General features: G+C 65.3%; 1 protein-coding gene across 3 annotated transcripts; it reads right to left on the bottom strand.

The window, feature by feature from the left end:
• Nucleotides 1–946: 946 nt before the first annotated feature.
• On the bottom strand, nucleotides 947–24,496 carry CAPN15 (calpain 15). 3 transcript variants are annotated; one of them, XM_044234073.1, is made up of 13 exons: nucleotides 24,304–24,496; nucleotides 15,482–15,777; nucleotides 6,676–8,140; nucleotides 5,748–5,956; nucleotides 5,492–5,675; nucleotides 5,194–5,417; nucleotides 4,317–4,442; nucleotides 4,093–4,245; nucleotides 3,518–3,679; nucleotides 3,100–3,332; nucleotides 2,848–3,014; nucleotides 2,584–2,762; nucleotides 947–2,506 (listed from the first exon to the last, which is right to left on the bottom strand). In XM_044234073.1, exons 2-13 carry the CDS (start codon nucleotides 15,661–15,663, stop codon nucleotides 2,329–2,331), a joined length of 3,462 nt encoding a protein of 1,153 aa, XP_044090008.1. In that variant the 5' UTR covers nucleotides 15,664–15,777; nucleotides 24,304–24,496; the 3' UTR covers nucleotides 947–2,328. The 3 variants fall into 3 exon arrangements, with proteins under 3 accessions (XP_044090008.1, XP_044090010.1, XP_044090009.1); XM_044234075.1 differs by lacking the exon at nucleotides 15,482–15,777; XM_044234074.1 differs by lacking the exon at nucleotides 24,304–24,496 and having other exon boundaries at nucleotides 2,410–2,502; nucleotides 15,482–15,917.
• Between the last annotated feature and the right edge of the window lie 1,698 nt (nucleotides 24,497–26,194).

The following is a 26,194-nucleotide window of genomic DNA, read 5'->3' on the forward strand; positions in this document are numbered from 1 at the left end:
CTCTTTGCCCACTCCAGGTGGACGCACCCCTGCCCCACGGGACAAGGCCTAGTGCGGCCGGCACAGCCGCGATGGAGCTGGGCGCCCGTGAGATGTGTTGTGGCAGCTGCCCCGCTGCCCGAGGCCCGCCCGGAGCGAACACTGCTGGTGGCTTTAATTGCTTTCACATTCGATAGGCTGGCCTGTGACAGGCCTCTTACACCCGCCCGAGCGCCAGCCTCCGCAACCCCTCTACTCTGCAGCCTCTGTGGGGTGGGGGGGGTGGTGGAGAAGGCTGTGCAAACTGCAGCCAGGGAGCAATCAGCATGCCTGCCACCCGTGGGACAGGGACGGTACCCCCCAGAGCGGGCAGGAGGGGACTGAGTGGGAGCAGGACAGCCACCACGCCACCTGCCACCCATGGGACGGGGTCGGCGCCCCCCAGAGTGGGCAGGAGGGGACCGAGTGGGAGGACAGCCACCACACCACCTGTCACCCGTGGGACGGGGTCGGTGCCCCCCAGAGCGGGCAGGAGGGGACTGAGTGGGAGGACAGCTACCATGCCACTTCTCTCCTGTGCACCCCCTGCTCCATCTGCTCCTGCCTATAGAGCTGAGAGATTCAGACAGCCCCCCCCCATACCCGTGAAAGCAGATGTCACACAGGGAGCCGGGCACAGATGCTGTCCTGTATGCACGGGGACCGGCCTCCTGACCACAGCACGGTCTGGCTCGAGCCTCTGCCCTGCCCAGACACCCAGGCCTTCAGGGGCGCACGTGAGGCGCAAGCCGGGCGTCCCCAAGGCTGCCTGTGAGCACCTCAGGTGCTGGTGAGCCTCGCCCGCCAAGGTACTCCCTGCTCCCCCCAGGGCAGGCTTGGGTGGCCCTCGGGACAGCTCCTGCCTGTGCAGGGGAGGCAGGAATCCAGGGACCCCGGGAGGGGCGGCAGACAGATGGGGAGGCATCAGTACAAAACAAAACGTTTTTATTTGGTCCGTTGGAGCCTGAGTCTGGAAACACCCAAGGAGAACCGTCCTGCAGGGATGGGGGCTGACAAGTGATAAAATAGCCTCTGGGTCAGAAGAGCTGGCCATATGTACAGGGTTAAAAATATTCACAGCTCCGAGTAACAGGAGGGGTACAAAGGAGGCCCGAAAGGGAGTGGCAAGCGTCCCGATGCTTCTCCAGGTGTAAAAGGCCCCCAAGCCCTCCAGGGCTGCCCGCGGCCTGGGCACAACAGGACACTGAGGCCAGGCGGGCCCCCAGGAAGCTGGCCTCCGATGTCTGAGGGCAGACGCAGGACTCTGGCCTGACAGCAGCCTCCAGGGAAGACGCCCGAACAGCCACGGAGCTGCTCGACTCCCTGGGCTTCTGAGGTGGGGGAGGAGCTGGGAGGGGCTGCTGCGGCCTACCTCTGCCTGGACAGCAAGGCCCAGGATTGCTGTGGGACCCTGGTCCTCCCAGGAGAGGTCAGGTGGTGTGAGGACAAAACACCTCACCTCACAGCAGACCGGGGTCGGGGCCTGGCTAGACCCTGCCCCATAGCCCCTGGCCTCCAGCCCCCGGGGCATGGCTTCTTCACTCCTGGCAGGAGGTCCAGGAATTGCATAGTGTCGTCAGAGGGGCAGCTGGGACCTTCCCCATCCCGGCCCTGAGCCCGTGGCCGCCAGCCACCTGCCTCCCGGGACACACTGCTGGGACTCTAGGGAACCCCGCTTGCCTTGAGGAGGCCAGGGGGCAGGGAAATGTGCTCTGGGGACAAGCTGAGGACAGAAGGCTCCTGTTGTCATGTCCCATGAAGGGGTGGACCCTGCTCTCATCCTGGGATCCATCTCTGACCCCCACCGACGGGGGGTGGTCCCTGCTCACTCTGGGGGTCCAGCCTCCATCCCAGAGGAGATGGCTGCTGTCACCCTGGGGGTCCAGCCTGACTCCTGCAAGGGAGTGACCCCTGCTCCCACTCTGGGGTCCCGGCCTCTGACCTGCCCAGATTCGGTTCTAGGAGTGAGGCTCCCAGCAGCCTCCTCCAGGTAGGAAGCCCCCGGCCCCTAGGGAAAGAGAAGCCTCACCGTGGCCGGGGCCGTCTGAACCCAGCCCGCAGGCGGCTGGTCCCAGGGGCGGGCACACAGGCCCGGTCGGGTGCACAGGCCTGACCGCTCCAGGCGGGTTCGAGGTATTCTGCTCTGTGGCTGGGAGGCCCTGGGCAGGAGGGAGGGGCGGGGAGGAAGGCCTAGGGGAAGCTACTACAGCTAGTGGCTCCCTGGGCGGGGTCCTGAGATTCTGATTCAAGCTTCCTCTGTTGGGGTCTCCCTCATAAAGTGCGCGTTGGGGGGCTGGGAAGGTGGGGTGGTCACAGAGGCCGGGGGCCATGCAGGCCAGCGACTTCGGGCGTGAGAGGGGGGCTGTGGGTGCCCCTGGAGGTTGTCCAGTCACTGAGGAAGGCCTGCGCAGCCTTGCGGTGCGCCAGGCGGTGGGTGATGGAGAAGCCCGCGTTGCCCTCCAGCTGGGACAGGATCACCAGGACCTGCCTGGGGGAGGGGGCCGGTGAGGGCCAGCGGAAGCCAGGTGAGGGGGCGGGGTGGGGGCCGGGCAGGGCGGGGCCCACCTGTGCAGCGGGGGCACGCTGTCCTGCGTGCGCAGGCTGCCGCGCGTGGACACCACGTTGAAGCTGTCGGAGCAGTCGCACTGCACGTGCAGGTAGGACTTGGGGTGCCGGTTCTCCACCACCACGATGAGGCCCGCCCAGCCGTGCGTCAGGTAGTAGCAGGTCATGCCCTCGCGTCCCTGGCCACAGACCGTGCAGGAGTGGGCTGGGGCGGCGGCGGCTCCATCCCCGTCCCCCTCCCCCGGGATCCTGCCGGCCGCCCACCTCGTGCCGCTCGCCCCGGCTCTCGGTGAGCAGGATGATGGCGTCGGCCAGCGTGGTTGGCTGGGCCTCCACGGGCTCCACCATGACCAGCCTCGAGCTGTACACGGCCAGCACATGTCCTGGCGGCTGCGGGCTGCAGCGCGGGACCCCCGCAGAGGGGCTGGAGGCTGCAGGGAGGGGCGGGCGTGTGAGCGCGGGCGGGCGCGCGCAGCGCTCGGTGCGGCGGGGCGGGGTGCACGGGTGCGCGGTTACCCTGCGTGCTGGCCGGGGGGCCCGGCGCGGCGGGGCTCCAGTGGTTGAAGGCACAGCACACCACGGCGTACTCGCCGGGCTCCAGCATCACGTCGCAGTTGACGAACTTCTTGACGGCGCGCTTACTGTGGGCCAGCAGGCGGCCCAGGCTCAGGCGGCCCCCACTGCCGAAAGACGCACGGAACACCAGGACGCACAGGTCCAGGAGGTGGCTATCCACCGAGTCTGCGCGCCTGCGGCCCGAGGACGGGGGCGGTCAGCGCAGGGGCTGGGCAGCTCGGCGGCGCGCCCTCCTCCCACCCCGACCCGCGGCTCGCCCGCTGGAGCTTACCACCCTAGCCCGGCCCCAGCGCAGCCCCGCCCCACCCCGCCCACCAGCCTACTCCCTCCCACTCCGCCCCTACCCCGCCCCGCCCACCTGCTGCCCTCCTGGAAGAGGGCGAACTCCAGGGACGCGCGCTCCAGCACCGTGAGAGCAGTTACCCCCACCGGCCCGCTGGCAGAGCTGGGAAAGCAGCCCTGCACACGCGCCTCCTGCCAGTCCGAGTGCACCTTGCAGATGTCCACGGAGTCGAAGTACCTACACAGCGAGAGGGCAGCCCCACTGGGCAGCTCGCATCCCAGCTCAGGCCCAGGTTACTTCCTGTCCCCGCTCCACTCCCTGCCCCAGGGCGCCCTCCCAATCTCCAGGGACCCGCGTCTGGGAAGCCCGGGTGCTGGCTCTTGCCCGAGGACACCACCAGGGGGCACCCGGTCCCAAGTCTGATGTGGAGGGCTAGTGAGGATGGTGAGCCCTGGGGGTCAAAGCCCTCCACTCCCCCCCCCCCCGCCACCCCACCCCTGTACTGAGCTGGATTCAGAGGTAAAGGTGGGCTCCCCAGGGCAAGGCACCACACGCTGGGACGAGGGGAGCAGCCAAGGGGAAGGTGGCAGGAGCAAGGGGATGGCCACCGGGCAGGCACCGCACACCCGCAGCCCGCAGTGCCCAGCTACCTGATGAAGTCACTGTACTCCATCCAGAAGACGCCCTCGCTGCTGCCGTGCGGCATGAGCTCGCTGCGCAGGTGCCCTGGCCAGTGTGGCCACTCGTCTGACCAGCTGCCATTCCAGGAGAAGCGGCCCCACGGGTTCCGGAGGCGTAGGAGCCTGTGGACCACAGGGCTCAGGGCCACGACCAAGCCTGCCGCGGTCTCCACCACACATCCACCCGGCCCTACCTGGAGCCCTGGACATCGCGGACGTCCAGGATGGAGTAGGCGTGGCGGGGACGCAGGCCCAGGCTCTCGTAGGCAGCGTCGTCCACCTTCATGTTGCCCCCCCCACAGGAGGCACCCATGAGGAACCTGTGTGGGCAGAGCAGCCTCACTGACTGGGGGCCCCTCAGTACCTGGCGACCTCTGCTGGCCCTGCCCCCCTCCCCACAGTGGGGAGGTGCTGCACCCGGGTGGGGGGTGGGAGGTGGGGAGTAGGGGGAGTGGAAGGTAGGGGGCCCTTCTGTCTGTGGGGGCCCGAGATGTGAGACCCAGGAAGTGCTGGCCCAGCCCCCTCCACTGTGGTCCCGAAGCTCAGAGGCCTTTGGCTGGGGGTTGGGCAGGCCCGGTCCCTTGGTAGCCTCGAGGTTGGCTGGTCCTGCTGGGGCAGGGCTGCAGCCCTCCAAGGGGAGCAACGGTGTCTAGTACCAGCCGAAAGCACAAGGTCTTGGCACTGAGGAGCCGTCTCTCCCAGACTTAAGGTTCCGGGCCCTCCCCGCAGACACACTGGCCAGCGTGTGGCAGGTCTCAGAGGGCAGACCCCACTCCCACCAGGTGCCTCTGTGGGGCTCTCTCCACGCGGTTCCAAGCGGGCGCTGGCGGTCAACACAGGCCCAGCCGAGGCAGAGGCCAACGGGCAGCGTCCTGCCTGTCCCCCACGCCACCTGGGCAGGCCAGACCCTCGGCCCGGCAGCGAGGGGTGCCAGCGACACCGGAGACGCAGGCTGTGAGTCAGAGGCCGCTCGCCCTGCTCGTCCCACCGCTCTAGGCCCCGGCCCGGCTGTCCCCTCGCCTCGCCTCTCCTCCCAACTCCGCTGACCGCCACAGCGCCCGCCCCTCTTACCCAGCCTCCTTAGAACTCAGCATTTTGGCCCAGATGAGGTCAGTGTCAACGGGCTCCTCGCGGGGGTTAGTGGAGCTGACCTGCAGCGCCAGGCTCTCACAGGGGGCGCCGGTGAGTGTGGCCAGGCCTTCGATGGCGCGCCCCGCCTGGAGGGCAAAGTAGGAGCCGTGCAGCTTGGCCAGCGCCTTCTCGATGAGGGCCACCCACAGCTGCTTCCGCTGAGCCTACGGGAGAGGCTGGAGTCGGGAGGCCTGACGCTTGTCGCCCCACCATGTCCCTCCCCCGCCCGCCCCGCCACCTGGGAGAAGAGGAGGAAGCCGGCCTCGTCACAGGGCAGCATGTCATCCACCAGCACCGTCGTCCACGTGCCGTCCTTGCACAGCCGCACCTGGTAGGCGCCCTCGGCGCACAGGCTGCGTGTGACCATCACCCGCTCCACCAGGTCGGGCCGCTCGGCCAGCACGGCCAGCGCACTCAGGAACCTGCACAGAGCCGGGGCGGTGAGCACTGGGGGCCTGCGTGCCGTCCAGCCCCACCGCGGGCGCCCGGCTCACCAGCAGTTCCCCAGCAGCCCCTGCAGGATGTCCGAGGGCCGTAGGGTGTGGAACACAGACCACGAGGTGCCCTGGTCCCTGGACACGGAGCAGTTGATCTCGTGGGGACGCAGCCACTGCCGCACACGCTGCTGGACACTGTCACCCGCAGGGAAGCCCACGGATGCGGGCCCAGGGGGGAAGCTGTCGTCCACGAAGTTCACGCTGTTCTGCAGGGGCCGTGACCTCACATTCAGGCTCCCCCCGGCTGCGCCAGACCCACTACCCGGGAGACCAGCCCGAGGGCTGTGGAGGGCTCGGCTGGGGCTTGTGTGGGCCATGCCACCCTGTGTGGGCTTGGGGAACCGCAGCCCCTGGGACACCGTACAGCCCCAGCCCAGAGGCCACAGGGGCGGTGTGCACGGGCAGCGGGGAACCCGGGTGGCTCCCCCAGCTGTGGATGCCCCGGTGAGAGAAGTGGGGACGTGGCTTGGATGCGAAGCCAGGACTTGAGACCCCAGTGTCTGGCTGGGTGGCTGACGGTGACAATGGGGACAGACAGCCCCTCCAACTGACCCCAGGGGCAGTGCTGCCCTGGACTCTGGCCCCCCCAACACCCACAAAGGCAGAAGAGCGTGAGGGAGTGTCACATCCCATTGAGAAGGGTCAGAAGCGCAGACCATGGGGTCACAGACCCTCGTGGGTACAGAGAAGGAAGGGGCAAGACGTGGGGAACAGGGACCAGGCTGCTGCTCCAAGCCTGGGGACAGAGGTGCCGGCCCTCTGGGGCAGGTTCCTCCCTCTCCCCGGCCTCCTCCCTACAGAAGGGACACCAGGGAAGGACGAGAGCGTGAATGCACTGACTGGGGGACCAGAGACATGCCCAGAGGAGCCCATGGGAAGGGGAGAGCTGGCCTTGGGGCGTTGACACCGTGCTGGGGGTACTCACCTCCCGGCAGAAGGCCACTATATTTTCCCAGAGGGCCTTGGCCTCCCCCTCGTCTGTCTGCCGCCGCTTCTCCACGTGTATGCTCTCCCGGCGCCTCAGGGGCGCCACGCCCCGGCGCTGGGCCACCAGGAGCTGGGGCGTATGACAGGCTGCACAGTGCTTGGCACGCGGTGCGTTGAGCAGGGTGCAGGCAGGGCAGGCCCACTGGCTCGGGCGCTCGGTGGGCAGCGTGGGGAGGGGGCCGCCAGGCCTGTGGGCAGTGCAGGGCCCGGACCTGTCGGCGCTGCAGTCGGGGCAGCGGCCGGGGGGCTCGCCATGCTCCTGGAAGCCATGCAGCTTAGAGCAGCCGCACGCTGTGCACCTGGGGGCCGCCGTGGGGTTCTTGAGCGTGCACTTGGCACACGACCAGGTGGTGAAGTCGGGGCTGGAGGGGCTGGCCGGCTTGTAGCGCACCGTGTCCCCGGCCAGGTCGATGACGTCGCTGCTGGGTGCAGCACCACAGGCCTCGCAGCGGGCTGGGCTGGAATGCCCGGGCGCAGAGCAGGAGCCACACCGGGGCCGTGCCGGGCTGCCCTCGGTGGCCTCCTCCTCCAGCATGCCCAGCCGCTTGCTGGACAGCAGCTCCGCCAGGCGGGAGGCTCCGGCCGCAGTCCGCCCCGGGCCCTGGGGGAGCCCCTTGGAGCCGGCAGAGGAAGAAGGCTGGGGAGCCTCAGGCACCAGTGGCTGCAGCTGGGGGGGGACCTCACGGCGGCTACGAGGCACTGGGTTGTTCTGCAGGGTGGGCGAGAAGGGGCTGAAGGAGGTTGCCCGGGGGGGCTCCTGGTCAGTGGCAGAGGGAGGGTCAGCTTCGGCGCCTTCCCCGGGCTGGGCTGGGGCAGCTATAACGTGAAAGCCAGCGGGGGCCACGACCTCGGGGACCACCAGGGCCTCAGGAGGGATCCTGGGCAGTGAGAGTTTCCGGGGACCCCCGCAGGCGGAGCAGGAGCTGGCCACAGGCGTGTTGTGCAGGGTGCAGCGCTGGCAGGCCCAGCCGCTCCCCGGCTCGGCCGCCCCCTCCTGCTCCTCCTTCTCCTCCTCTTCCTCCTCCTCCTCTTCGGGCTGCCCTTGGGCTGGCTCTGCAGACACCAGCCCCACTGTCCTCCCAGGACCGGCTTCCTCCTTGCAGCTGCCCCTGGGCTCTGCCAGGACCCCGTTGATGACAGGCAGCAGGGAGGCATGAGGCACAGGCTCTGGGGCAAAGCCACACACCTCACAAGTCTCCTTGCCCAGGAAGTTCCGGAATGTGCAGCGGGCGCAGGGCCATTTCTGCTCCTCCACACTGAGCCTGAGGATGTGGTCAAGGTCAGGTTTGTGCCGCGGGGCCTCGCAGATGGAGCACTGGCGCTGGCCAGCCGGATTCAGGAAGGTGCAGCGCGCACATGACCACTCCCCAACTGTGGCCATGGACCCAGGCGAGTGTGTGTGGCTGCAAGGGAAGGTCCCGGTCAGTGGAGGCCCAGGAAGGGACCCATGTCTCCACCTGGGACGAGGGGTCCCAGGATCAGGCCCAAGAAGCAGGCTCTGAGGGGTCTGAGGACATGAGGAGTTGGGGGGCCCCCAGGGGACCTCACATGTCTGTCCTTAGACCCCTCCTGGAGGCAGAGGGATGGGGCAGAACCACACGGTCCTAGTGGCCATGGGGCCCTGCTGGGGAGGCAGTCTTTGATCAGTCCCAGCAAAGCGCCCACGTGAACTTCCTCGACAGGTAAAGGGCGCCCTTAAAAACCCACAGCAAACATCACAGTCAGCGCGGACACTCTGTGTGCTTCCCTCCGAAGACCAGGAGCTCAGCGCTGCCGGTCAGCGCTGGACCAGAGACCCAGCCAGAGCAACTCGGCGGGAAAGAGATGAAAGGCATCCAACTGGAAAGGAAGAAGTAAAACTACCTCTGTTTGCACATGGAGTGATCCTACACACAGAATTCCCCAAAGTCCACCAACAAAAATGACTAGAGCTAATAAATGAATCCAGTGACATCGTACGGCATGACACTGACACGTAACCATCAGTGCTTTCCACGCCAGCAACGAAGAGCTCGACAGCCCAGAGAAAGGAAGTTAGAAGAACAGTATCACTTCATCTAAAATAACCGAGGGATACGTTTTAAAAAGGAGAAAACTTGGGGCGCCTGGGTGGCTCAGTGGGTTAAGCCTCAGGTCATGATTTCAGGGTCCTGGGATTGAGCCCCACATCGGGCTCTCTGCTTAGCAGGGAGCCTGCTTCCACCTCTCTCTGTCTGCCTCTCTGCCTGCTTGTGATCTCTGTCTGTCAAATAAATAAATAAAATCTTTGAAAAAAAAAAAGAAAAAATTCTGGGGGCCTCAGGGGGCTCCGTCGGTGAAGCTTCTGCCTTCAGCTCAGGTCCTGGGATGGAGGCCAACACGGGGCTCTGTGCTCAGTGGGGCGCCTGCTGGAGGTTCTCTCCTCCTGCGCCTGTGCCCAGCCCCAGCTCACACACGCTCTCTCTCTCTCAAAATAAGTAAAATCTTAATTTCTCTGACCTTGAATTTGACAATGGCTAATTGGATGTGACACCAAAAGGACAGGCAGATAAAGGAAAAAACTGGACTTCATCAAAGCGAGGAACTTCCGCGCTTCAAAGGGCCCAGCTGAAAAAATACGAGAACTTGTAACAGAAAATATTTACGAATCAGGTCTGGCTCCAAAAAACATAAAGAACCCTCGCAACTGAGCAACCACAAGGACGCTTTTCAGAAAAACATGCGAAGGGCCGGAGCAGTCATGTCTCCAGAGGACACACCAGTGGCCATGGAAGCACGTGGGAAGACGGAAACGTGCTCAGCATTGCTAGCCACCAGGAAAACGCAAACCTAATGTGGGAGACCCCACTTCACACCCGCTGCGGCTGGGGAGCACCCAAATAGCAGAGGACAGCAGGGGACGGCAGGGGCCTCAGAGCTCCCCCCGCCCTGCCTCTGCGCCAGCGGCCTGGCGGCCTCTCCCGATAAACAGTCACCACCCCACCCTGCAATTCCACTCCTGGGCACACACCCCGAAGGACCGGGAACTGGTGCCCTGGTGTGCACACATACACTCAGAGCAGGTCCACGCACGACAACTCAGACACCGTCAGCAAACAAACAGGTAAAGGAGATGTGGAACGTTATTCAGCCACATAACGGGACTCTGATACATGTTCAGTGAGAAAAGCCAGACACACGTTCCAGGAGTCCATGCACACAGAACCCTTATGGCAGCAGATCTGAGGCAGTGTGAAGCCCAGTGGGCCCCAGGGCCCGGAAGTTCTGTAAGGAACACGGGTGACACAGACATGTGGACGGGGTAGAGGGACGGACGCGTACTGTGAATGTGCCTCGTGCCCTCTGAAACAGTTCCTTCATGTCATATGAACTTCAGCTCAAAAAAACCAAAAACAAAACCAAAGTGAGGGCTGGAGGGGAGGACTAGGGCACAAATTGGGGGGGGCACCCTGACTCAGGGCTGCTGGTTGGATCCGCTAACCAACTGCCTGTGTGGTCTTTCTGGGGACCTCTAGGCAGGCATCTGACCACAAAAAAGCAATCCAGCAGCGCTGGAGACCCATGCACTGGGCACATTCCTGCTGAGCCCAGGCCACGTGTGGGTCGTGGAGGGCCACGCTGTCCCCGGAGGGGCGGGCCCTCTCCAATCACCTGTCTGCTGCCAACCCAGACCGCTGAGCCCTATGTGCCTGGTCCTGCAACAGCACACGCCAGCACTGGGGGGGCCATAGCGGGGAAGCTTGCTTTGCACCTGGCAGTCCCATGCGGCTGTAGCAGGGAGCTGTCCCCCCAGGGAGACCACTGGGGACGTGGGGCAGGGGATGTCCAAAGGCAAACTAGGTGGGAGAAAGGGCAGGGCCCCCTCTGCTGGGAACCTGTCCCAAAGTGCTGGCAACACCCAAGCCTGGGAGAGCGAGTCCCTCCTGGGCTGGGTGGCTGCAGGACTCGTGACACTGGGGAAACTGCTCCGCCCCACCTGGGGGTCCTGTCCCACGTCAGAGCTGTGCTTCAGGGGCAGGCAGACCCTCATGCCATTGTCCCAAGGGATGGCCATGCACCCCACCCGTGCCAGGTGAGGACAGGAACATGGTCCTCCCCAAGTGGCTGTCTAGGCCTGTGGCACGTGTGTGTGTGTGTGTGTGTGTATGTACATGCATGTGTGTGTGTGTGTGTGTGTGTGTGTATGCATCTAGTGCAGCGGGAGGGCAGTGCCGGTGGGTGCTCCTGGGTGCTCCTGGCTCCTCCGGCCTGATGTGGGTCCATGTCTGGGGGCGGTGCCGGCCCCTTGACCTGCACGGGCTACTCCGGGCACGAGGAGGGGTCTCCACAGCAGGACAGAGTCTCCGCGGACTGCAGCTGCTCACCCTGGCAGAGATGCCAATTTCTTAACGAGACACGAAGCCTCGGCTTCTGACACTGGGTTTACACCAAACCCTTTCAGCTCAGTAAGAAAACTTGCCTCTTCAAAACAAAAAACCCAAAAACCTCCCTGAGCAACAAGATTACTTCCCAGGGCCCAGGGCCCTTCGCGGCCTGTATGGCCAAGGGCCACGAGCTCCCACAGCCTGGCCACGGATGGGCCACGGCGAGTGGGCGGGGCCATGCCAGGCTGCACGACATGGGCGCGTGGCACCAGCTGGGGGGGCAGGCCAGCTTTAGCCTTCGTTTCTGTGCTGTGAAAAGCCTAAGAAATCTTCCTGGAGACCAGGGAAGGGCCCACAGTCAAGGTGTGGGTCATAGCGGGTGCCCACAAGTGGCTTCCACCCTGGTTCTAGGCCCAAGGGATACCCACTCACCCTGCACATGGCCTCCACTCCCCGCCCGGCCTGGTCGCAGGGCCCAGCAGAGCGAGTCTGACACGCTGCAGGCCATCTGCCCATGGGAGGGGCATCCAGAGAACAGACTCAGGGCCCGTCCTCCATGCAGGAGAGAGGGGAGGACAGCCCTCCTAGGACACACCTGCCCTTGGCTCAAGGGCTCTGGGGACTCCGGACGCACTGAGCAAGGCCAGGCTGGGGAGGGAAGGGGCCCAATGCCTGTCTACCCTTCTAACCCACCAGCTGCCCGGTCCATGGCCTGGGTGCAGCTGCACAGGAGGCACGTGTCCCCGGCTGCTGGCCAGGGGACAATGGTGGGACAGGGCCAGTGTCACAACCATCACAGTGGATAAAAGCACATCAGGAAGAGGTGTCTGGGTGGCTCAGTTGGTTAAAGCCTCTCCCTTTGGCTCGGGTCATGATCTCAGGGTCCTGGGATCGAGCCCTGCATTGGGCTCTCTGCTCAGCAGGGGACCTGCTTCCATCCCTCTCTCTCTGCCTGCCTCTCTGCCTATTTGTGATCTCTGTCAAATAAATAAATAAAATCTTCAAAAAAAAAAAACAAAAAGCGCACATCAGGAAGATTCTGTCTGGGGTTCAGAAAGGCTTACACGGAAACAGTGCCTACAACTCAAATTTCGCCCTGGGAACACAGAGGGCAAGCAGAGGCACCCCTGGTTAGAGTAAGGCTCCCGGCGCTGGTCGCAGGGGTGCAGGGGCTCCCAGGACAGGCGGCGGTGGTGGCGCTATGCTCCCTCTCCGACCCTGCAGCCCACAGCAAAGTGGCTCCAGGGTCAGTAAATGCATGATCAGAGGAGCCTGAAATGCCCCCTGACCTTCATCTCCCTTGGCATCCCTTCTGACTCCACAATCCCGGGGTCCACCCAACATGATGCAGGGCGGGAGCTGAGGGCTCAGGAGACACTCAGAGAGGCCAGAGCACCTCACCAGCCTGGGAGGAAATAGCAGCGTGGGGAACCCTGAGCCAAGTCCAACTCCAATGAAAAGCAAGTCCAAACCCTGTGACACCACCTCCTCCAAGGCACAGATTGAGTCATGGCTGGGAGAAACCAGCTGCCCAGGGAAAGAAAGGCCATGTCAACAGGAAACTGAGGCAGCTATCCAGAAAACCCCAACACCACATTCCCGCCGTGCGCTCCATCATCTGGGGATTGCTCTGGAGTCCCTTTCGGGGCAGTGTCAGGTCTCCCTAGCACCTGGGACACAAGCCTGCAAGAACGCAGAAGCTCCTGGTCACCGCTGTGGGGGCGGCCCAGTCCCAGGGCGATGCTTCTCCTCCCCAGAGACAGCAGTGAGCAGTGAGTGGCGTCCACACACAAGGACCTCAGTGAAGCTGCCTCGCCCAAAGGTCTGGCTGCCCTGATGGCTGTGGCTGCCTGACCTCTGACCCCTGTGTCTGTGAGGTACGTCCGCACGCCTCCCTCTGGGGCCCCCTCAGCCAGCCTTGTGTCATGCTCCTCACTCCTGTGTCCCCACGGGTTGCAGGCGATGCCGGCCACGTGCATTGCTTAGGGATCAGGGTGAGCATCTCCCGGGCCTGGCGGTGGATTATGGGGACACGCCCACAACGTGGCTCTCCTAGCTTCCTTGGGGCAATGGAGTGGTTCCAGCCAAGGAGGCAGCGAGCCCAGATGCGGGGGCAGGAGCCGCGGTGCTGCTGGCTTCTTCACAGGGTGTCCTGGCCCCCTGTGCCGGGCAGAGCACTACACACGTGTACGCCTGTGACCACGTGCCCAGGTGTGCGTGTGGGGTGGGGTCCTGTCGCAGTGGCTGTGTGTGGCTCTGGCCTTTCTGCCCCCCATCCTGCCATCTGCCTTGCCCAGCTCCCCCTCCAGCTCCCTGCACCGGCCGACTGTCTTCTCATCCCCAGTCTGGACATCTGTGAATTTCTCAAGGTCGTTCGCAGTGTCTCCTCCAGCTTCGCCTGCTGCTCCCAGTGGCTGACGTGGACTGACCCTGGGTCTGGCCGGCTGCAGAGGGTGATGGGAAGGGGCCGCTCGTCCCCCACCCCAGGGGTAGGAGCATGGCAGGAGGCCAGGAGAATGAGAAAGTTCGACTGGGTTCCGCAGTGTGTGCCAGGATCCAAAGTGACACGCACGCGTGTCCCTCGGCATCCTCGGGTGTGGGGCAGAAGGCGCTGCCTGGCAAACCCCATGGGGTCTATACCCAGCCTGCTGCTCCCCGGGGTGGGGGAAGCCCCTCCCAGGACCCAGAAGTTCTACTCCTAGTGATTTATCTTAAGGAGGTAATGAGAATTTGTAAAAAGCATGTGGACAGATGAAGGCTTCATGGGAAGCTGCAAATCAGACCATGTGGGGACGCTGGCCCCCGCCCGCCAGGGTGTCTAGAATCACACAGGCAGATGGCCCTGAGTGCTGGCCAGGACGGGGAGGAACGAGAGCTCTCCCCTATCGCACTGATGGGGACGGGAAGTGGTGCACCGCGGCAGAAAACAGCCTGGCAGTGTCGTAGAAAGTTAGAGGGTTTCCACTGCAGCAGCCGCATCTGGGTCCCACCCCAGGGAAAACGAGACTGCACAAAATCCTACATGTGAATGCTCTCACAGCAGCACAGGTCATCAAATCCAAGTGGAAACAACCAAAAGTCCGTTAACTGAGGGATGGCTGCCACAGGCCGGGGTTTGTCCCTACAACAGGCATTTACGATTTGGCCATGAAAGGAACGAAGCTCGGGCGCCCGCCCCCATGGCTGGGGCCTGACAGTATTTCGCCTGGTGAGAGGCCAGGCATAGGTGTTCTAGGGCTCCCCTCGTAGGACATTTCCAGAAAAGGCACATCTACAGGCAAGAGGCAGGGTGGCTACCTGGGGAAGGGAGGCAAACAGCAGAGGCCCAGGGGGAGACGTGGTCATGAGCTACTCTAGAAGCGGTCACGACCAAAGCCGCAGAGCCTTGCGCTCAGGGGCAGCGGACGAGAGCACACAAGTCCCACCTCACGCCAGCTGTTTCAGAAAGACACAGACGTCCACTAGTGCGTCACTGACGCCAGCATGAGGCAGCAGAGGAAATGCCCAACAACCCATGTTGCCGGCTCTGGCCACTCACCGGCCATGAAGCCCCCAGTGCCTCCTGCTGACTCCTCTGGCACCTCCCAGTCACCTTATCTGCTGGGGCACGCCATCCCAGAAGAGACCCCCATTAGGACCCTGCCTGCTGTCCAGACACCAGGAAAACTGTGCTACATGAGGACGCTTGGTCTACGGGAGGTGGCGGCCAAGCATACCATAGCAGGTGCCTTTGAGAGAGGGCAAGCCCATTGCCACTGCCTATCCCTGGGGCCAGAGGAACCCTGAGTATGTGCTGAGTGGCGGGGGCCCCTCTGCAGCGAGGTCATGGGAGGGGCTAAAGGCAGGGGTGGGATGTCAGGGCCCAGCACCCCCAGGCCTGAGCAGTGGGGCTGCCCCACACCAGTCATCCCAGAACTCCCGAGGGGAGGCTCGCCAGCTGATCCGAAGGGCAGTGTAGGCTGAGAGACCTGTGCGGAGCCTGGCCATGACCACGGTTGGAGGAAGCTGGCACAGGAAGGTCTGCTGGCACAGCGACACCCCACACCAGGGAGGGGCCGGGGGCTGGTAGCCTCCCCTGCACCCTCACTCCAAGCACAAAGCTCCAGAAGCAGCTTCAGCGGACGCAGCTCCCTGAGGGAGCCACACGCCCCGCAGGAAGGCCACCCCGTCCCTATCCCAACAGCAGCCGCCAGCCAGGCCAAAGCTCCCACGGCCCGGCTTCCTGGGGAGGGCTGCAGCAACCCCAGAGCCTCTCAAGCCGTGGGCCTTTTGGGGAAAGCAACTTGCCAAAGGATTCTCAGAAACGGGACCCCATCTCTGCCAGCCCCTCTCCTCCGGCTGGGAAGGGGCCGCCCTGACAGAACAGCACCCCCGCCCCCGGGGCCCCGCCCCCTTTCTTACCTTCGAGCCCGGGGACGCGGGGGCTGGTGCTGCCGGGTGACCAGGGCACCACCCCAGACAGGCCCCCCAGGGCCGCTCCTACACCAGCCGGCTGCTGCAGGGGGCCCGGGGTAAGGCGGTCCCCCGGGGAAGCCGTGGTCCGACTCGGTCTCGGTGGCCAGCGAGGAGGCGGAGCTCCCCATGGCCCCCGCGGTGGCGGCCGCGCGGAGACCCGGGCCTGGTCACACGCGGCCCACAGTGGGCGAGCTGGAGCATGGAGGGAGGATGGCGCCCACGCCGGAGACAGGGCGGCTGGGCTGCTCCATCATACAACAGAGATAAACACAGAGAGAGAATAAAGAGAAACAGGAGAAACAGCATGACTCACAGGAAAGAAGCCCCCAGAGCCTGGGGGGGCTCCCCAGTGCACTAGCGGCCTCGGGGACCCAGGCCCCACAGCCGGGGTCCCAGCAGAGCGGAGGTGCAGGGCTGCAGTGGCTAGCCCGAGGCCCGCCCCGCCACCAGCGCCCCTGCTCTGCTCCTGAGATCTGACCCCAACCCCTCAACTGCCCAGAGGGGCCGGCCACGTGTCCACTTGCCGGGCTTCAAAGGGAGTCACACCCCCTACTGAGAAAACACCACACGGTCACGCTTTACTGCAGAAAAAAGGACCCGGGAGCATTTGGCAAAATGGAATGGAGAAACAAGCAAGCACGTGCAGCAGAGCCGGGACAGCCAGCGGGGGCGGGGGGGTTGCCGAATGCCCAAGTAGCCCAGAGGAGACCCCCAGGGCTCCGAGGCCGGCAGAGAATGGCTACCACATCCCTTCCAGAGCCTTCCAGAGGGAAAGCCTCCCCAGCCCTGGAGAGAGATGGGTGACTCAGGAAGGACCCGGGGATGGTCTGGGTTCAGCGGAGACCATCTGATGCCCATGGGTTGAGCAGGAGGCCCCTCTGCTCGATCCAGACAAGGCAAGTCCCAGTCAGGCTCAGGGCCAAGCAGAACCGGCGGCCCGCTTGGCTCTCGGGGCTGGGGGTCGAGGGACACAGGAGGAGGGGGCCGGGGTCGGAGAAGCCTGGGCCCCTGACCCAGAGGAGCTCTGGCCAGATCAGTCAAGTCCCCTGCACAGCAACAGAATTCACTCAGACGGCCTTTACTCCGAGGAATGGGGACGTGCGCACCCTGACCAGCCCAGCGGCCTCGTTGGTTCCCTGCCCCTCAGGCCTCCCCAGAAGGCCCCAGCAGGGCCGAAGAGAGGAGGCAGAGGCCCCCTGGCCTGCGAAACTGACACCGTCCCCACAGCACCCGAAGGAACGTCTGTCGGCAACGACCCACGGGAGCATCACGGGATCCACGGGTGCCTTTCCCAGCCGTCTAGCAGCCAGTGAAGAAGGTTAGAGAGATAAAAGGAATCTACAAGACGCATCTTATGTAACCCCACATCCAAAATATCTCCGTGCCGGCCCGAGATTTAGGTGAAACCACGTGTGGGCTACGTGACACTGCGCTCAGTCGAGATGTCTGCACTCCGCTGTGGTCACGCTCCTCTTCTCGTGGGGAGCCACGCTCGAGCCAGCAGCCCCGCTTGCTGGTGCCTTCCACACTGGGCAGCGCGCAGGGCACGCTCACCAGCGGTCGGTTCCTTCTCAGCCAGGGTCACTGCAGACACCGGCCTCTCCCGGGGTTCCAGGTCAGACCCCAACAGCCCTTCGGATGCCTGAGCTCGCCCACGTGGGAGCCCCTTGTGGGAAGAGCCTGAGCATTTCCGATGCTCCTTTCACAGCCAAATCCTGGGCAGATGGAGGGTACGTGAGGGCAGAGGAGGCCAGAGGGGGCACCAGGCTCATGGGAGGTGTCGTGGGACAGAACTGCTGGCACTTGGCTCCAGGGCCATCATGGTCCTGACAAAGAGCTCTGCCCATATCCCCGGGAGTGTGAGGTGGGGGGTAGATGGTGCTGTCGCCACATCCGTCCCACGCAGGCAGAGCCGAGGGCAAACCAGCCCTGAGGCTTAGTGAGGACATGGCCCCGGGCTTCCCAGGCTGCCTGCAGCACACCAAGGACTCACCTGTTCCTCCCAAATGCCCTAACCTGGGGCAGTGAGGGCTTGGGGAGAATGCCGGCCCCCCATCCCTGCCCGGGGCCCCCAAGCCCTACAGCAGCTGCACCCTGTGCCCCAGCTTCCCGACAGACCTTCAGGGAACTCTGACCCTACAGGCCCTGTTTGGGGCAGGTGGGAGGCCCGTCCAGGGGTGGGCAATATGGTGGCAGCCCAGTCCCTTTGGAGAGGGCAGAGGCAACATAGGTCCCTGTTCCCACGGGCCGTAAGGGCAAATGCTCCCTAGAGAGCAGCCAGCTCAGGAGGGCCCATCTGGGGATCTTCCACCTGGAGGTGGTGAGAGGACCTGGGCATAGACCCCATGAAGGTGTGCCCTGGCTGAGCAGGGCTCCCCAGGGGCCAACCCCTGTGCTACCCCAAGAGGCCCACCTGCACAGGGCAGTGTGCGGGAAGCTCTTGCCAGGCAGGGCGGCCCATCCCTGGCTTACATCCTGGCTCCGTGTCAGAATGACTGGGCACGGAGACACTTGCACACCCTGCTCCCCGGCCTTGCAATTTGAGACAAAGCCAGGTGAGGGCTTCCCGCAGGGCAGAGCAAACCCGATCTCCGGGGACAAATGTCACGCAGCCCTCTTCCCCCGCAGGGCCTGCTGGTTGGACAAAGCCCCCCGGGGCTGCCTGCCTCCCCGAGGTGGGCACACGGGCCATAGGCCAGCCCCATGGACACTGGGGACTCGCCATCCATCGCTCTGTGCATCTCTGCTCATTTCACGAACACCCGTCTGGCCTCCGTGGGGTGCCAGGTCCCAGCAACACCTGAACCCTGCGCACTCAGGGCACACTTTCTTGCTGCTGTGCCTTCACAGGTCTCTGGGCAGAAGCCAGACCGGATGCCAGTCTCCTATCGGGGAACGGAGCAGGGTGCTGGGCAACATGGCGCCGCGGGCAATGCTCCTATCTGCGGCCTGACAGGCCATCCCTGTCCTCCATGCCCTCATTTGGGAGCCACTGCCCTAGATTTAAACGGGGTGGTGGCCTCGATTGGCCTCAGGGAACTGCGGGGCGGGGCTGCAGTGCCAGCCCCCGAAGGTGTTCGCCACCGGGAGGACTGGCGGGTCCCCGCCGCCTAGGGAGAGCAGATGCCTGGCATGGCCCTCCAAGGGGACAGCGGGGCACGATCCTGCAGAGTAAGAAGCACAGGAGCCAGCGGGGATGACCCCTCCTTAAGCCCCACGTGGGGAGCACCTATGTTGGTCACGGCAAGCACCCCCCAGTCCTCACCCTAGCCCACCTGCGCGTCCCTGCCCCTGTGGGCCCCGAGAGGGTCAGGCGCTGAACCGCAAGGACACAGGCACATTGTTGCCGCCAAGTGAGAACTCACCGGGCAAGTGAAGGCCAGAGAGGGGAACACAGTGTGGGCCTCACCCCAGATCCCACTCTGTCTCACGCCTGGGGGGCACAAACAGTTAGTCCCATGGTGCTGGGGCCCCTGAGTCCTGTGTGACAACGGTCTGGGCTCTGCGAGGGCACAAGGCGCTTGCTGATGCCTCTTCCTGTGCGCACACGCCCCGCCCACCCCCCCCAACACGTCCGCGCTGTCTGTGCTCCCCACGCCGTGTCCCAGTTCCACAACACCCCACCCCGAGATCTCATGGGCATGCATCTCCCCGTCTGACGGTAACCGGCCTGCACAAACTGGAGCAACCCTGCTGGGTGGCCTGAAGTCAGCCCCAGGATGGGCACAGGGGAAGGACGGGGACAGCAATCTGCAGGGAGGGAACCTTGTGCCTGAAGGGCCACCCCGCCAAAGCCCAGAATACACCCACCAGACACGAGGCCGAGTGCGAGTGGCCTGGTGCTCCCCCTGTAGCCCGAGGGTGGGAGGCTCCGGCCTGAGGGAGTCAGGCCTGACCCACCCGGGGAGGTCCAGACCTCAACCTCCCTGCGGCCCTGGACTGGTAGCAGAACACCCTCCCTCAGGTCATAGGACCAGGGACGGCCGGTCAGGCGTGTGGAGGGTCCTCTGGGGAGGAAACACCAAAGGCGTTGCAGACGTGGCCTGGCGAGACACATGTGCTTTGCAGCTCGCCCTGCAAAGACAGGACCACAGTCTCATGCCCCACATGGTGTCAAGGCAGGGGTCCGGGAAGCGGGTCTGGGGGGTTGCAGACAGAGGCCAGGGAACTGCCGCAGGGAGAGGGCCCCGCCACTCCGTGAGCAACCTATAGCCCAGATGCACACACAGCCCCGGGGAAGGAGCTCTCCTGGTGCGGCAGAGGCCAGACCCTCCCCAGGCACATCACCTGGATGCCACTCCCTTTCCTGGAAGGTTCTGAACTCTGGCCAGGGCTGCAGTCCCACTCCCACGCTTATCAGCACTGAGCTAGAGTTCATTGGAGTGAGTGCCAACTTGGTCCAGGCTCTGTCTCCACCTCTGGACACGTGGGCCTGGACAAGGAGTGAACCTCAGTCACCCTGGGCGCGCTCCCATGGCTGGCGGCCCAAGGGCTGTGTCCCTTTAGAAGCTGCATCTGTTTCTTACCCAGAGGAGGCTGGAGGCTCTGGAGCAGCCACGTTGCTCAGCCAGAGCCTTGCTGCCTAGTTCAAAACCCCTGACCACCGAGGGCCAGCCAGGTGGCAGATGGGGCCGATCGGGATCCTAGGGCTCCAGGGGACAGGGCCTCCTTCGGCCTGGGTCTGCCTGTGGTGGGGGTTGCCAGGGAAAATTACCCAAGGGGCCAGGGCTCCAGGAAAGCACCCGGGCAGCTGAAATTCTGGTAGGCTCAGATCCCCGCATCAGCAGCTACTCTGCCCACCAATGAGGCAACCCGCCCCAAGCCCAGCAGCTCTGCTCTCCTTCGCATTCGAGGACCCTGGTGGGGAGGGGCATGTACTCTCCCCTCAGGTCCTTCAGACCCAACAAGGGCCCAGGCTCCACCTCGTTGTGGCCTCCGCCACTGGCTCACTGTAGCCCTCCGGCGAACACCGAGGCCAGCCACCCCCGCCTGCTGGCCCCAGAGCCTGTGCCCCAAGAGATGACATCACCACCCTGCTGACCTCAGAGAGCCAGGTCTCAGGGTTAAGGCCGTGGGCTCTGGGAGGGTACCCAGCACTTCCTGTGAGCAAACCCGAGAGGGACAGGGCTCTGTCCCAAACCCTTGCCCTCCAGACCAGGAGCTGCTGCCTGAGCACACTACAGGATGGTCACTCTTGGCACTTCTGGACTCTCCCTTGTCTCAGGCCCTGCAGTCCCCACAGGTTCCGGCAGCTGTCGGGGCTCCTCGCCATGCAGCTTACCCCCCATCCCCCGCCAGCTTCCTGGGTACATCGCGGCACCAAGGTGGGAGGGGAGGAGATGGGCCTCTCAAACCAGACGCACACGCATGCCCGGGGGCCAGGGCTGCCCACACAGAGGGGACAGGATGGCTGCACATCCCTTTGTGTTGGTGTCCTACAGCACCTGTCGCATATCACAAGAAAGGAAACGAACTACGTTTCCCACAGCGGCGTTTTCAGAGGAACAGGGACGTCCTCACGATTCCCTAGTCTGTGAGTCTGACACTGTGGAACATCTGACCGTCCTTTCTCCGGAGAGGGGACGGGCAGCAGACACGCACCCTCACTCGGGGCACTTCAGTGCTTCTGCTCGCCAGCAGGCAACAGAAGCAGCCTTGCCCCGGGCAGCCCGGTGACCTCAGGCCTCACTGGCAGCACAGGTTCCCGGGGGTCATCAGCTCACCCCAAGGGAGGAAGATGGGGAGCTGGGGAGCCATGGGGACCGGGCAGCATGAGCTCGGGGATCTCTGCAGCCACCTTTCCGGACCGGCGGGCTCTAGAACATACCGCCTCTCCTGCTGACTGGAGGGGAGTCGCAGCTGAGGGTGGAAGGTCCTGCGGTTCGAGGGGCACCAAATTCCAAAGGGCACGGGTGGATGTGGAGGGGACAGAGTGCAAGGAGGGACTGGCTCTGCTTCGGGTCTGGGCCGTGGCAGCCGAGGAGAAGCAGGAAGCTGAGCCCAGGCCTCCTTCGGACACAGGCACTGCTGGGTGACAGCGCTGAGCTGCAGCGATCGACCTGCTCTCCCAGTGCTGCTCCTGTGGCACCGTCCAGGCCCGTGCCCCAGCCTGGCCACCGGGCAGGTGGGCGCAGAGCTCCCCTCCGTCGTGGGGAGAAGTGCAAGCAGGGTGTGGGGTGGCGGCCAAAGCGTGATGCCAGGTACTGGCGCAGGAGGCAGGGAGGCCACAACATGCCTGCGCTCGGCTCGGTCCCCTGCGGATCCACCCCTGGTGCCCAGACAAGTCAGTCCCTGCAGGAGGGAGCGAGCCGCGGACCTCCCCACCGGCCCCTCCTGGGCTGTATGCACTGGGCCGGGACACCCCTCAGTCCTCCCGCAGCCCCCCGGCCCCCTGTGCCTGGCCCTCCTTGTGCTGGTGGCACCGATGCGGCTGTCTGCTGAGCCCCTGCTCAGACCCTTCCCCGGGCCGCGGCCAGGACCCACAGAATGACAGGGCCTCCGCGCTCAAGAAGTGGAGGCAGCCCAGCCTCACCACACAGCCTCCTTCCTGCTCATTCTGAGAGGATGGAAGCCAGTAAGTCCACTCCTCAACCCAGAAAGGCCGTGGGGTGCCATTCCGGACGGCCCACGATGACTGGAGCTGCCTGCCAGCACGGCACCGGCAGAGGCTGTGGAAGGGACGACGCTGAGCACCAGGCGTCTGTGTGTGCACCGCGGCGGAGACGGGGGTCCAAGCTCAGCACAGGTCGCCTGGCCTTTCTCAACAGAGTAGGAAGGGAGGAAGGTGGAGGAGCCTAGGTCCTGGCAGAGCAGCTTGGCTGAAGAGATTAAGGCACAGACACCGTCACAGTCCTGCTCTGAGACACTTCTGGGCACTGGTGCTGAGGAAGCGGAGAAGCGGGGGCAGCGGGACCCAAGGGACAAGCGGCCAGCAGGTGTCAGGGGAGAGTGGGAGCAGGCCTGACCCCAGCGCTTGCTCTGCACACCCGGGGCCGAGAGCCCTTGCTTGGGGTCTGAGCCGTGGCTTCTGGGTCGATGAAGCGACCCCCCAGGCCAGCCCGCGCGTCCCCACTGCTCTGGGCTGCGCTCTGCAGCCTCTCAGCCCAGTGCGGGGCCACGGGACGCCCGCGGGTGCATGTGACCAGTCACCGGAGCCAGGCTCCTGAGAGCGTCCCCACAGTTCCTATTTGACCAGGCCCCCATGCTTCCAGCACCTTCTGTGCCGGGGGCAGCACGTGGGGGGGCGCGGTCTGTGCCCAGACTGCAAGACGGCCAGGGCTGCCCCTCGGGCTCTGCGCCCACCGTGGGGTTTGGGCCGTGATACCCCACGCGGTTCCTGAGGGAGAGGGATTTTGGCGCAGGGGGGCGCGTCCTTCCAGTGCCTGGCTTAAGACCCACACAGGAGGCTGAGCGGGCAGAGGGCCATCCAAAGGCAGCCCCGCGGGCCAGACACCAGCAGCTGCAGCCCCCCGTGGCCCTAGCCTCCGCCCGCTGGTCCGCTGGTCTGAAAGCCCGGCCGAGCCCGGTGCTAGCCGCAACAGGGGCCGGGAGAGCTGTGCACAGGCCGAAACATGGGGAGCGCCCGCCAGCGGCACCACAGTCTGGCAGGCCCAGCGGGCCTCTCCGGTGGAGGACGGCGGACTCGGGACCCGCTGCGGCGGCCCTCAGCGCCCATGGCCCATGGGAGCCTGCCTAGCGGTGCTGTCCCTGACCCTCGGCCCAGCAGGGCTTGAACTGGGCTCTCAGGGGGTCACGAGGTCACCAGCCAGTCTGCTGGGGAGCAGCGCCAGAGAGGTCCGATGCAGAAGGAAGGGAGAGAAGTGCCCTTTCGGGAGCAGGATGACCTGACAGGACGTCAGAGGTGCCCAACCCAAGGCCAGGCGGAGCCGGCTTCCTGCAGGACGAGTCTGCGCCCGGCACTGCCCGGCACTGCCCCGTAGCTCCCCCGCCTGCCACAGGCCCCCATCTTTCAGTTCTCTCTCGCCAGGTCTGTAGAGGGATGGATGACCCCCACCTCCTGCCGGTGCTGTTTCTGCTGACCGGGGGAATCTGGACATGATATAGCCGACCCTCACAGCCCTCCCGCCGGGCCCCAGTGCAGTCCCCAGCCCCCCCCCGACCCAGCGGCCCTGCACTCCTCCGCAGGACCCCAAACTCCGGGCCTGGGCTCGCAGGAGTCCTGCTCACCAGCTCCCGCGCAGTCAGGGGCCGCCCCTACAAGCCTCGCGGTCAGGGCCACTGGGGCCCACGAGGGTGCCCTGGTCAGGAGCGAAGGGAGGCCCGCAGGAAGAGGCAGGGGCCGCCCAGCCGCCCGGCCAACCTTCCCCGGAGCCCCCCGCCCCCCTCCCCAACTCCGCCGCGGCCGGAGCGCCACCCCCAGAGGAACAGGGAACAGGGAAGTGTGGGGCGGCCGACAGGCGCCGCCCCCGGGAAGTGCCCGCGGTCCGTCCGCGGGGGCCACCGGGGGACACTCCCCACAACGCCGGCGGGGGCAGAACGCGCCTGGACCGTAAGGGCACTCAAGGACAGGCCGGGGCCGGGGCCGCCTCCCGCGTCCGCAGCACCCCGGGGCTGGCCTCCCGGCGACCCAGACAACCCGGGTCCGCGCCCGCTCCCTCTCGGGCGGCGCCCCCAGCCCGGCCCGGGCTCCGGCCCGAGCTCGGGGCGCGCCGCTGGGGTGCGGGTGGGGGCAGCCCCCCGGTGGCGAGGCTCCGGCGCGGGTCCAGGCCGCGGCCCCGGCCCAGCCCGGCCCTGTCGGCCGGACTCACCTCCGCAACCAGGCGGCGCCTCCTCAGTCCCCGCGGCCCGGGCGGCGCGGCCCCAGGCCTGCTCGCCTGCGCCGGCCGCTCCACAACTTCTGCCGCCGGCCTCCCGCGCTGAGTGGCGGAGCAGCCGCGCGCCCGGCCCGGCCCCAACACGGCCCGCGTCCGGCGCCCGCTCTACGCCGCCTCCGTAGCGTAGCGCCCGGCCGGGGCCCCGCGGCTACAGCGCGCCTGAGGCGCACAACGCTCTGTGAATCGCGCGCGCGGACTACCGCTCCCACAGGGCCGCGCGACGCCGCCAGGCCGGAAGCTCGGGGCGGGGCCCGACGCGATGCGGATCGGGAGTTGCAGTCCTCGGATGTCCGCCAACAGACGCGGCGATCGGCTCCCTCCCCGGGTCCGCCGACTTCCCAGGCCGTTCCGCCCACCGGCCCCGCTGGAGACGGCCGAGCCCAGGGCTCCAGGCGGCGCTGCGTGTCGGGTTGTTGGAGCGGCGGAAGGGATGCTTCGAGGACAGAACTGCGACTACTACTCCCAGAACGTCACGCGCAGGAGGAAGGGGCGGGGCCTCCATCCAGCCCCAGTCCCTGCGCTTCCGGCTGCGCCTCGCAGTCCGAGACACGGGGGTCTGGCCGCTTCTCCCCGCCACCTGGGCGAGCAGCAGCTCTGCCCTGGCCCCCAGGTGTCCACGGGGTCCGCATAGCTACGTAGCGCCCTCCCAGGGTCTCCCGACACCCCCTACCCCCCGCCCTCCAGCTGCCCCAGACCCCCTGCTCGGTTCCCTTTCAGGCTCCGGGGTCCCTGGCGCCCGTTTGGTGAGACCTACCTGGGTGGAGCCGCGGCCTTGGCACTACCAGCGTGACCCTGTCACATTACTTCCGTGGGCCTCGGTTTCCTCCTCGGTACAAGACGGCGGAACGTGCCGGCATCCGCGGAGCGCTCGGCCCGGTGCCTGGCGGGAAGACCCCTAGCCCTGGGAGGCCGGTGTCGCTCCGCGGGGGCCTCTGAACCGGACCCACCCGCCCAATGCCGAATTGACAAAAGAGCCTCCTAGGTCAGACCTCTTGCCTCAAGGTCCCGCTGGGCAGCTTGAGGTCGCTGACAACTAGCACTCACGGAACCGGAGGCCCCGCGCAGCCTGGATGTTTGGGAGACAGCCAGACCTGCAGCGAGGCGGCTCATAGGAGGCTAGCGCAGCGCGGGGAGGCTGTAGGGAGGAAAGGCGGGACGCGGAGGGCAGAGCCCGGAGGACTCGGGCGCTCGGGGGCACTGATTGTGAGAGAGACACTGAAGCAAGGCATGTCTGCTAAGAGGGATTCAGGGAGAGTGGTAGTGCCTCCAGACTGGGCCGAATTTTCCAAGTGGAATATTGGGTCATGTTTGTTCTAAGTGCCCAGAAAGTCCGCTGACCTCAGTAGGACCTACAGGGACAAGGCTCAGTGCTCCCAGGAAACCCCCTCTCTCCAGTAGCTTCAGCAGGGGCGGAGTTGCTTCCTGAGCCCTCTAAGCAGCAAGCTTCTGGGGACAGCTGTACAGGGACTTGGCCTGCCCCTAGCTTCCTCACCTGAATGGTGAAAGGTGGCCTCTGACCTTGTATGGCTGTGGAATCACATGAGCGGTCAGAGTCAAGGGCAATCACCTGGGGGGGGGGCTCAGTAACCACAGCTCCCCCCACCCACCACCATGGACACTGGCTGGGGTGGCTGTTGGACTGGTGGTCCTCAGCCTGTAACCTCCTAAGGAGAACAGCTGAAACTGAAGGGAGATTCCTGCCCACTCACTGCAGGTTTCAGAGTCATGGTCTACGGGGTGACAGGGTGGGTGGTGGAGGGGGTGGGTGTAGGAGCATTGCCTTCCCTGGGGAGGGGCCAAGGCCTCTTGTTGGAGGGGTGGGGAG

Source organism: Neovison vison, chromosome 14 (genome assembly GCF_020171115.1).
Source record: "Neovison vison isolate M4711 chromosome 14, ASM_NN_V1, whole genome shotgun sequence".
In the NCBI taxonomy this organism is placed as follows: domain Eukaryota; kingdom Metazoa; phylum Chordata; class Mammalia; order Carnivora; family Mustelidae; genus Neogale; species Neogale vison.